Genomic DNA, 12,581 nt, shown 5'->3' with positions numbered 1-12,581 from the left:
TCACATGATGCACAAATATCAGCTGGTTCCTCAAATCGGCGAGGTATCAAGAATGCAAACAATCCTGTTGGAGGAACATCCGCAACTGAGCATTATACCAGTGGTTGAAAGTACTGCTACATTTGTAAGGTTCTTTTATTTAACACATGGGCTCTTATACACCGATCTTCAGGTGTCATGACTTGATACTGTGACCCCGAGCACCGCAGTGGATGAGTACAAGATGCCGTGTGCTACCAACAAGCCCAGAGCATGCTTTGCGCCCATTGGTAGCACAACGCTTCTTGTACTTGTCCACTGTGGCACTTGGGATCACAGCACCACGTTACAACACACGAAGATGGGCGTATAAGAGCTGGAAACCGATCATGTATTAAATGAAAGAACCTTACAACTGTAGTGATATTTTCAACCTCTGGTACCAAGAATGGGGTTCCACAAGGTTTAGTCTTGGGTTCATTTTTGTTCTTAATATATTTTAAGGACTTGCCACTCTACATTTATGAAGATGCTAAGCTAGTTCTTTTTGCTAATGATACAAGTATAGTAAGCACACCCAACAAACAAGAGTTGGCTGAGGAAATTGTAAATAATGTGGTTCAGAAAATTATTTTAGAAAATTGTTAAGGGGTTCTCTGCAAATACGTTAAACTTTGATAAAACACTGTACATACTGTTTTTTGCAGTAAATGACATAACACCATTAATAAATATAAAGTTTGAAAGAAAGTCTGTTGCAAGGCAGAATGTTCCTCTTTTTATTGGTGTGTGCACTGATGAGGGATTGAAATGGAAGAAACACTTTGATTATCTGCTTTTGAGTTCAGCTACTTATGCTATTAGGGTTATCGCAAATTTTGGGGATAAACATATAAGCAAATTAGCTTTCCAGTCCTATTTTTATTCACTGGGGCTATTTTTATCCACTGCTTTCATATTGCATCATATTTTGTGGTAATTCATCATTAAAGAAAAAGGTATTCATTGCACAAAAGTGCATTGTCAGAATAATAGCTGGAACCCAGCCAAGATCATCTTGCAGACATTTATTTAAGGAACTAGGGATATTCACAGTGGCTTTGCAATATATACAGTCACTTATGAAATTTGTTACTAATAACCCACCCCAATTTAAAAACAATGGCAATGTGCATTGCTTCAACACTAGGAGAAAGGCTTATTGTCACTACTTGGGGTTAAATGTAACTTTGGCCCAGAAACGGATGAATTATGGTGCCACAAAACTCTTTGGTCACTTACCAATAGCATCAAAAGTTGACAGATAACCAATCGACATTTAAAAACGGATTAAAAGAATTACTGAATGACACCACCTTCTACTCAATAGATGAAATTTGAGATATGAAGTAGTAATCTTACAACTAAAATAAAGAAATAAATAAAAAAACTTGAAGTGTGGCATGTAAAGAAATCTTTTGTTAAACTGACCTGTTACACATCATGAAGAAGTCTCATATTCAGTATTAATCTCATCTAGTGATGCTGCCGAGAATGGCACACCTATTTTCCCTTGCAGCACAGGCTTAAAGTCACCCAGGGAGCCATTTTGCGGGCTACGGATGGTGGTGAATTCTGGGCGGTAGTTCCTCTCATGCTCTGTCCCGGATAATGAAGCTCCTCCACACTGTGCGTTGGAAAATATGCAGAATGAAGGCAGTATCACCGTGTCATGTACTTGACTGGTGTTGACACGGTCATTGAACACACTGTCCTGAATTGCCATTCTGCGCCCACACCCAGTCTGCCCCACTGCAGCAGTTCAACCCACGGCAGAACCGTGACCAGCCATGGCACGTTGATTTCTCTGGTCCATTCTGGGGAGTGATACAATAGCTTGTTGTTGATGCCCCCTCTAACTTTCCATATGTCACACGGATGGCTACAACTACTATGGCAGCTACTGTCTGCACTCTGCCCATCATACTTGTGATAGAGGAGGACTCTTCCACCCTGGTTTCCGATAGTGGCCCTCATTCACAGCATTGGCATTGCAGGAATTTTGTTGGCACTGAGCAACCGACAATGTTCCTTCCCAAGATGCAGACGCCTGAACTACTGATGACAGCTGACTCTTGGGAAACACTCACCAGCTTTCTCGATTCCTATTGGTCCAAATATTTCAAGGCTAAAATTTTACACGGGCACAGACCCCGCACTTTGTTCAAACTGTGGTGCACAATTCTGCATGTCCCCTGTGCACGCACGCAGCCATGTTACTATGTAGGTACCCCAATCTGGGGTACTTACTTAACCTCAGGTGAACACAAGTCATTGTTAATAGCAATGGGGGGAGGCAGATGTATGAGGTTGATGCCAGATGGGGCAGCTGGATCAGCACTGGAATCAGCTCCGCCCGCAAAATGACATACCACGCCCTCATATTCTCCACTCCCAGGTGGGCATGGTGCCTGTGACCACCCAAGGAACCAGCCCCAACCTCTTACTACTACCACCACCACCACCACCACCACCACCACCACCACTACTACTACTACTACTACTACTACTACTACTACTACTACTAACTCCACCCTTGTGTTAGGCATTGGAAGGAAGTCGATAATGATCAGAATTAGGAGCCGATGGAAGTCACCCCCCCCCCCCTCCCCCCTCCATGCTACTTCCAGCTCTCATTCATCATTCCCGCCATCTGTCGCTCCTTTACCTCACCATCAGTGGGGGTTGAGCATTATTGCCTCCCATCCCAGCCAGTTACGATAGGGACCCTCCAAGGCTACCTTTGGCAGGCTTTCCGACAATCCTCTCTCCCTTTCCTCAATGAAGTTTGCAACAGGTAGGCACTTTTGACCCTATGTTCAGGTGAAAGGGGGCAAGGGATATAGTATCCGAGGATGATTTGGCTTCTCTGCCTAGCCCAAGTATTAATAGAGAGACAATGTCAGGGATACTCGGGCTCCAGGCAAAAGCCACAATGCATGCAGCTGCAGCCACTGCGGTAAGCACATGAGGTGCTGATGCGCTCTGACAACTGTTTACCGGTATACCACAGCCTGGCAATTGCAGCCAGTCTCTTGCAAGCCATTGAAGCCTTATGTACGTGCCATTGGATAATAGAGTATTTTGATCTTGCCTGGTTAATGTTTTTTGCGATTTGGAGTTTTCTCTGAATTGTGATATATGGTTAGATGAATCGGTTATGCTCTGGACTTGTGTGGTTATTAATTCCCCTTGTGATCACCACCAGAACTGCCTGTGTTCTGTCAGTCTCCTCATTACCACCGGGGCGACTAATCATAAACTGCATTTCTACCTACACAGAGTAAGATAATAAGGGATATCAGAAGAACTAGTTTGGTCGAAAAAGGAATAATTTGTGTTCGCACTATTCTTCTATTTTCACACAATGATATGAATTTTCTGAACTCCAGCATCGATTATACTGCAGGTTTATGTAGGCCAATAAATGAAACAATGCATCAGAAAAAAAGAGCAGTTCAGTAGCAAGCTAAAGCACTAATATTGAGCAACAGTATCTGAATTGGTAAGCTGATGCAGTACTGTTACTTTCTATGATTTCTGTTTGAGTTTTTTGACAATTCTATGAGCAGATGCAACTGACATCAGCCCAAAATGCTAAGCGGCACAACAGTTTAGGCTTCTTTCCAAGGTTACTTGTAACTCATCTAGTTCAGTCACATTCAAAACTCAGCCGTCAATGTCTGAGGAGTGGGCTAAGGCATATGTGCTGATCGGTGCCTGCCTCCTTATTATTGGTTCATTTGCAGTGCCAGGTGCAGTATGTGCAACTGTATGTGGAACACCCTGTGTTTTGACAATGCTCAGTGGCTTCCCAAAATCTATAGGGAGAAAAAGGTTAATGAAATTATTTTAAAGCTGTTCTTGATGCATTTGTATTGTGGTGTTAATATATCACTTTGGTAAATTGGCATATTAACCAATGTCCATCTAACTGAAGAATAATAATCTCAGCAGTTAAAGTATTTTATTAGTTTGGAACGGCAAATTCTTTAGAAGTTTTGTTATTATTTGGGCATGTAAACTAGTACATCTTTATGATGGGACAACAGTGGCACTTCACTACACGTTGTGGTAATTACTATCTTGGCCATATTGTGGTGTCTTGGCTTGGAGAGACACAGTGTGACATTAGATCAAAAGCATGCCATGGCAATGGAGATGACACAATTAAAGACAAGAAAGACTCATTATCTGTCAAATTATCTGACAAATCAGCCTCAGCTGTCAGTTGTTACTGTTGTATAGAGTTCGTACAATACCATTGTGAGTATACACACTTTAACTGTATTGGCAGGTGTTTTTTTTTTTTTACATCCACAAACTGTAATGGAAGATGCAATATCGATATTATTAGAAGTAGTACTTTCTGTTATTTAGCAGAAAGTATCAAAAGTTTCCAGAGTCCAGTCCAAGAGCAACTGCAGTGGAGAAGTCAAAAACTTATTTTTATGATTTGTATTAATTCTTAATATGATTATACTTTCTTAATAAATGAACACTGTTATCTCAATTTCTACATTCAGACAAATTTTTATTGACTGTTATGAATGGGAACATCAAGTTAAGGAAATGTCATTTCACTTTTTTTGTTTCATAAAGTAAAATCATAAAAATTAGGATAGCAAAAATAATAAATAACACGCACAAATATATGACAGGAATGACACGTACTTCTTCTCAGAAACCGTGATATGACTAGAGATTAGACTATTACATAAAATGTGCAAAAAAATGGATGCCTACATTTTTTATCATACAAAAAACACGTCAATTGTAGAAAAAGATGTTAAATAACAATGGTTTTGGTAAAGACCATATCACAATTGTATATAATAACAACCACAGTTGTAAACAGTAACAGATTTGTGATGTTAATATTATTGACAACACACCGGTAATATGCAGGTATGTCTACATGGTACTGAACAAGGAACAACAATTTATATTCTTGTACAAGCATGTACCTCATTTTATTAAGGGACATTTTCAGTGGCAAAGTGTGTTGCTTATGCACTACATGTGCCCATTACTGTTGCTGGAACTATTTTAATGGTGGAAAAGTGCAAATGCATTTCATGTACTGTACTAATAATTGTATGTAGTGACGGAAAACAGAAGACATGTGGAGCTTGCGCTATGTACTTTGCTGCTGAAAATGTTTCAGAATAAAGTAGTATATATACTCTGCTTCTTGCACAGAGAAACGTTACTGTATAACCAGTATTATAAATAGTAAATGAGGATAACAAGTCACATGTAATATAGAGATTATCAATCATCTTACTAATATAAATAAATAAAAAACTAATACTGTTGAAAAGATATAAATAGTTGATGTAACATTTAATTTCAATAACAGGGACCAAATTACGTAGAACACTGTAAAACTGTCTGATAAATATTATAAACAACGCATATCAAGTGACAATGCATTCAACAGTACAGAGTACAGTTATGTAAAAAATAAATAAAACAAGTCTTCCCTCAGTTAAAATGTCACAAAGTCTGGAATTCTGCACAATTTTTAATTACATGTCAACATTGTAGTAAGTTATAGTTGGCATGAAATGTGAATATTTGACAATACAATGCAAAAGAATTACAAAGTTGGATAATATAAATACCTCCAAAGGAAAATATGTCAAAATTTTCTGATGTAAAATCACATTTAGGCCCATAATATATAAACAGTAGCAGTTTTGATATCATGCACCCACAACATATGTAGTTCATTTGTCAATAGTCATGAGACTGTTTATGTAAAGGCGACCAACACATTTTCATGTAAAGTTTTACTAAATACAAACACGGAGTTCAGTTTAACATGAGACAGTTTACCATTCACACTGAAATTTAAGATTACTAAAATTCATGACATATTGATAACATGAAACTACTGAGTACACAGGTTTCCTTTAAGATTGGTAATGTGTAAGTGTGATTTAGTTCCCATGTGCACAATTTAGTGGAAAAAAACACAAAATAAAAACCGGAAGCACATTGAGAGTGAATCAGTATGGTAAATTACAATGACTAATACTTGGACAGATTCAGTGCTCGTATTCATTCTTTACAATACAATCAAAACTTTATTATTCGAGGCTTCTGAGAGCTGCATGAATCCGAACATTCAGTCTGTTCTCAAAATCATACGACTTGTACTGTGTCTGTGCTCGATGTAACAACAGTTTGCCTTCCTCTAATGACTGAAACAAAACAAGAAAACATTTTTAAACATTCTTCTAAGAAAAAATAGAACACAGTTAAACATTCATTCTTCAATAAATCCATGTTGGACATAAAAACAATGCACAAAGTCAAAACAACAAAGTGATGTTTCGACATACAGGTACCACACTATTGGCATGTAACAGCTGTTATTACAGCACTTACATGGTTTTACAACAATTTAAAAGAGATGGACTGAGCTGAAATTCATAAAAACATCAGATACCCATGTCCAATTTAATGTACTTCATTACTAGTTCAAGTTATGATTTGAAAATAACTTTTACTGGTAAGGCAATTAGGAAGAACACTAAAAAGCCATGGGCCGCAAGTGGGGAAAGATTATATTGTAAAAAGAGAGAGAGATGTTGATGTGTTAGTAAAAACAACTAAACAGCCTGCTATGGTTAAACACTATAAATATCACTCGAATTTGTTGAATTATATGGAATTATATTAAGAAATATCTCATCTTTAAGAAAGTAAGTTTCTACTGTACAAAACTGCGGAATAAGAACAATTTGTGGTTTTCACTAAAGTTTTCTTCTAGGCAAGTGTTGAAAATATTAGATGTGTTAGGTTTAGATTAGATTAGATTAGATTAGTACTTGTTCCATAGATCATGAAGACGATACTTCATAATGATGTGGAATGTGTCAGGATAAAGAAAATAAATCCATTAATTAATGAGCGTATGGCATTGGTGGCCGGGAGACCCCACGCGGGGCTGTTCGGCCGCCGCTCCACAAGTTCTTTAACGCCATTACGGCGACTTGCCAGTGAACAAGGATGAAATGATGATGAAAGACACACAACAACCAGTCATCTCGAGGCAGAGAAAATCCCTGACCCCACCGGGAACCGAACCCGGGACCCCGTGTGCGAGAACGCTACCGCAAGACCAAGAGCCGCAGCTCAAATATCTTGAGTACTTTGTAAACATAGCAAGATCTCATTTAGATGTAGCCAATTACGAGCAGAAAGAAAACCGTTTTGGGTTGAAAAGTAATATCAGTGAATATCTTAAAAAATTCAACACAGTCAACAAAAGTTGTTGAAAATCTCATATTGTCCCTTAAAAACAAAGGCGTCTGGAGGTTGGGATGGAATACCCACCAAATCAATTTAAAAAGTTTATAGCATAATGGCTCAACCTCTCTCTCTCATAATAAACAAATTGTTTGATGAATATTACTTCCCTAATCTTTTAAAGTATGCAGACATAAACATGGTTTTAAAAAGTTTCAAAAGAAGATATAGAAAATTATTGCCCAATTTCTCTACTCCTAATCACATCAAAAATATTTGAAAAAATTGCTGCTTTACAGGGATAAAGTTTCATTACACAGTACAGTATCATTTCAAGTAGCCAATATGGTTTCCAACAAGGTAAAATCACAGTAGACGCCCTAAATAAGTTTACTGAAAAAGTTAATTAATGTTTAGGTAGGAAAATTAAAGTCGCAGGAATATTCCACAATCTCACAAAAGAATTCGACTCTGTAAATCATGCTCTGCTGCTTTTCAGTCTCAACAGGTGTACAATAAAAAATATTGCTTTGAAATGGTTTGAATCATATTTCATGGAGAGAAACAAAGTGTAATAATCACATAAAATGGAGCAGATTACTTCTCATTGGTGAGAACTATATCACAATGTGTTTCAAGTGTCAATCTTTGGGTCAATTTTATTCCTGTTCTATATAAATGTCTTGCCTCTCAATATAAATACTCATCTAACCTTGTTCGCATCTGCCAAATTGAGAATGAAAATGCTGACAATATACTACACAGTGCCATGAATATATTCAGTAACTTGGAAACACGGTTTAGTCTAAATGTAGTAATGTTAAACATTTCAAAAACCCATGTGATGAGTTTTAAAACCAAACAGTAAAAGACTGAAGAAATCTGTATTATTCAGAATAATAAAAAATGGAAGAACTTAACTCCATCAAATTCATAGGAATAAACTTGATAGAAATATACAATATCTAGGAAATAAATTAAACAGCCTTACATTTGCCATGGAAATTTCAGTCAATGCTACTCATGTAGACACCGGGAAACTAGCATACCATAGCTATTTTGAATCCATTATTAGATATGGCATAACGTTTTGGCAAAACTCAGGAAATGTTATACAAATCTTGAAGCTGCAGGAAAGAATTATTCGTAATGTGAACTGCACAGCCAAGGGCATCATGTCAACTGTTATTTAAAGACCTATAAACATTCTGCCATCTCTTTATATACTTCTCAGGTGATTTTGTATACAATGAAGCTGATCTATTCAAAGAAAATCATTTTGAACACACATGAAATAAAGAAAACTTGATGCTCACCTCACAGTGCTTCAAGTTGTATGCTCAGACTCCTCAGTACACAGCCATGAACATTTTCACAGCAAAATAAAAGGGTGCAACATAGTGAATGTGAAGCTAAATATTTTAAAAAGTAAGACCAGAGCACGGTAAAGATGGAGAAGAGTGGAACTGTCTGCACCCCAAGGTGTGTGGGCCAGGAGACGGAGAGCATTAAGCTTCTGCATACATGTAGTCATAAGGTAACGAACGTAGGGCAGCAACATCAACTTATCAAAAATAAGGCCCAAGAAATGTGACTGTGCTACAACATTGAGGTGGTCACTTAAATTAAGTTTTGGATTGGAGTGTATTGTAGGTCGATGACAAAAATGCATAACCTGTGTTTTGGAGGGAGAAAACTGGAAGTCAAGGGGGAGGGCCCACACAGAGGCCCGTGTGAGGGCACCGTGGAGCACAGCTGCAACAGATGTAAAAATCGGCGATGTACAAGGCCATGGTGATCAGAGGCCCAACAGAGGTAACAAGGAAGAGTGTGACACTTAGCACAGAATCCTGTGGGATACCATTCTCCTGAATCTGAGGGGTGCTGAGTGAAGTGCCAACTCGAACCTGGAAGAGCCAGTGAGATTAAAACTTGTGGATAAAAATCTGAAGGGGACCATGGAAGCCCCAGTCATGGAAGGTAGTTAAAATGTGACGGCACCACGCCATGTCGTATGCCTTATGAAGGTCAAAGAAGACTGCGACAAGGTGCCGGTGGTGAGTAAAAGCCTGTGTGAGGACCATTTCGAATCTGAGTAAACGGTCAGTTGGAGATCGTCCTGCTCGGAAGCCACACTGATACACGGACAAAAGGTGCTGAGATTTGAGTACCCAACATAATTTGAATCTGACCTTGCACTACTACATCAATGGAATTTGAGAGGGGTGTGTTGAAGTATACAGGACAGATAGACATGATCCAGCGAAAAGCAGCGCGATTCGTCATGGGGACATTTAGTCAGCGCGAGAGCGTTACGGAGATGCTGAACAAGCTCCAGTGGCGGACACTTCAAGAAAGGCGTTACGCAATACGGAGAGGTTTATTATCAAAATTACGAGAGAGCACATTCCGGGAAGAGATGGGCAACATATTACTACCGCCCACATATATCTCGCGTAATGATCACAACGAAAAGATCCGAGAAATTAGAGCAAATACGGAGACTTACAAGCAGTCGTTCTTCCCACGCACAATTCGTGAATGGAACAGGGAAGGGGGGATCAGATAGTGGTACAATAAGTACCCTCCGCCACACACCGTAAGGTGGCTCGCGGAGTATAGATGTAGATGTAGAACTGGCCCTGCAGAATGCCCAACATGGGGGCCTGTCTGCCTGGCGGCAGCAGGGGAATGACAGAATCACCTGGACGTGGTCACTGTCACAAAGGTCATCATGGGATGACCAATGTAGGGAAACCATGAGGGCAGTGGAGGTGATTGTGAGATCGATAACAGAGAAGGGACCATGAGCGGCACTGAAGTGGGTAGGGGAAGCATCAGTGAGGAGACACAAATCAAAGTCCATAATATGTTGGTCAATTAGGATGACCCTACCCATTGAAGTGACACATTCCCACAGTGGGTGGTGGGCACTGAAGTCACCGAGGAGGAGAAACGGAGGTGGAGTTGCTGGATTAAGGTAGACAGTGCAATGTGAGGAGAGCAAGGCACAGGGAGAGTACAGGCTTCTGCAAGATCTGGAACTGAAGGAGAGCAGGCGACCTTGAAGCACACAGATGGTGCTTCTTGCAGCCGAGTGGTGGCAGTCTTCCAGCCTGAGAGACGCTCGGGAGAGGGGTCTCGGGAGGGAGCCCATCACTGGCAAAGAAGGGGGCACTTCTTTGAACGGGGAATGGGATTGGCTCCCGGATTGGAAGTAGTGGGAACTGGAGGGAGGGGAGAAGGGGACGGGGTTGGGGCAAGGAAGAGGTAGGAGGAGGAAACGAAGTAACAGAGGCAAAAGTGTAAGATTGAGTCTCTCATACTTTTGGCGAGCCTCAGCAAAAGACAGGTGACCCAGGACTTGTATTCTTGGATCTTCTTTTCTCTCTTGTAAGCCGGGCAATCTGGCAAACAAGAGGAGTGGCGGTCACAGGTGGTGGAACACAGGGGCCTCCCTCATGGAATGGTGGCCACAGTTACCACACACGAGGGTCTGCCATACAGCGGGAAGACATATGTTCAAAACACAAGCACCACATAGGTGAACGGACGTACAGCTTCATGTCACATCTGTAGCACATAACCTTGACCTTCTCTGGGTGGGTACCCCCTCGAAAGCGAGAATGAAGGTGCCAGTATAGGCACGGTTGTCTTTGTGACACTTCTGCACACGTCAAACAAAATGAACACGACACCACTCCTGATTAGTCCAGAGTTCCTCATCTGTTTGCAGGATGAAGTACCTATGAAAAACTACTCCCTCAACTGTACTCAGAGATTGGTGAGGTGTATTAGACAATCACAGGCACGAAGAGCTGTGGATGCGGTGGCAGAAGAAGCTTTGATCAACATGGAGCCCAACCGCATTTTACTAAGAGAATCCATTTCACCAAACTTGTCCTTGGCATTCTCCACAAAAAACAATGGCTTTGTGGCAGTGGATGTGTCGCCATCTGTCCCAGTACAGATGAGGCAACGGGGAAAGTGTTTCATCCCAAGATGGTGAGCCTGGCCCTCCTCCCATGGTGTAACCAGGGAAGGGAAGGTTGCACGGTAATATGAAGCAGCATACAATGATTCTTCACCATTCGAAGATACAGCTGTGTGAGAACAGCCGGATTTTTGCAGCCTGATACACTTCATGTGTCAAGCATCCATCCTGATACCACCCACTCTGAGCGGAGCTCTCCCCATGGGCGTCATCCAGCCACAGCAAGGGCTGCCTGGCACGGCAGACATTGCTGGGCATTCTAATGTTCCAAGAAGATAAGCATCCACTCCTTGGCATTCATGGGTAGGGAACAGCTTAGGTATCAGTAGTGTGATCCCCGAGTTGTCAGGGGAATCAGCCATATGAGTACATAACAGCCCCACCACACCGACTGGCTACACGTGCTGGTGACCTAGCAGGGTGGAAGGGGGCTACAGTGGGGGAGATATAAGAGAAGGAAGGGGGAGAGGAATCCACACCGTAGATGCTAGGGAGGGAGTTTTTCCCCAAATGGCTCCCACGAAAAATAGGAAATTTTGATTTGGAGGTCAAACCTCAAGCAGAGACCTACATGCCAAAAAAGGATGACAGGATGTAACAGGAAAAAGGAACAAAACTGCAATCAATACAGGAAAACTGGTGGGTAGCCAGGTCGACATAAATCAGAATGCCGAGAGGGGGGAAAGAGGGGGCAACAGAGAAGGAGCAAGGAGAGAGAGAGGGAGGGAGGGCAGCGTAAAGGAAATGCAGCCAGGGAAGGAAGCTTTGGCTTGCAGCAGTTTGGGGCCGTGTACGAACTCATGAGAGAACCATGAACCCCCTGGGGGGTATCAAGATTTAAGTGAGTTTGAAAGTGGTGGTGTAGTCAACGAGTGAGGGGGCACAACATCTCCAAGGTGCGATGAAATGGGGATTTTCCCCTATGACTGTTTCATGAGTGTACTGTGAATATCAGGTCTGGTAAAACATCAAATCTCTGACATTGCTGCGGCCGGAGAAATGTCCTGCAAGGATGGGACCAATGACGACTGAAAAGAATCATTCAACATGACAGAAGTGCAACCCTTCCGCAAATTGCTGCAGATTTCAAAGCTGGGCCATCAACAAGTCTCAATGTGCAAACCATTCAATGAAACGTCATTTATATGGGCTTTTGGAGCCAAAGGCCCACTGGTGTACCCTTGATGACAGCTTGACACAAAGCTTTACGCCTCACCTGGACCCGTCAACACCAACATGTGTATCAGTTCCACCTGCTTTTAATTCTTCATTTGTTGGTGATTGTTCTCGGTGTTGACTTACTGCGTTG

The 12,581-nt window shown here is 41.2% G+C and overlaps 1 protein-coding gene across 1 annotated transcript in view; it reads right to left on the bottom strand.

The window, feature by feature from the left end:
* Window positions 1-4,565: 4,565 nt before the first annotated feature.
* Window positions 4,566-12,581, bottom strand: part of LOC126162820 (tetratricopeptide repeat protein 39C-like) — an 87,679-nt gene continuing 79,663 nt past the window's right edge. Inside the window, exon 10 of the mRNA XM_049919567.1 lies at window positions 4,566-6,227. Within this exon, the coding sequence (XP_049775524.1) occupies window positions 6,114-6,227 (114 nt within the window). The 3' untranslated portion in view covers window positions 4,566-6,113. The remainder of the gene's footprint in view (window positions 6,228-12,581) is intronic.

The sequence above is a fragment of the Schistocerca cancellata genome, chromosome 2 (assembly GCF_023864275.1).
Source record: "Schistocerca cancellata isolate TAMUIC-IGC-003103 chromosome 2, iqSchCanc2.1, whole genome shotgun sequence".
Taxonomy (NCBI): Eukaryota; Metazoa; Arthropoda; class Insecta; order Orthoptera; family Acrididae; genus Schistocerca; species Schistocerca cancellata.
Note: the sequence above shows the minus strand (reverse complement) of the source record. Positions and strands in the feature narration are given on the sequence as shown.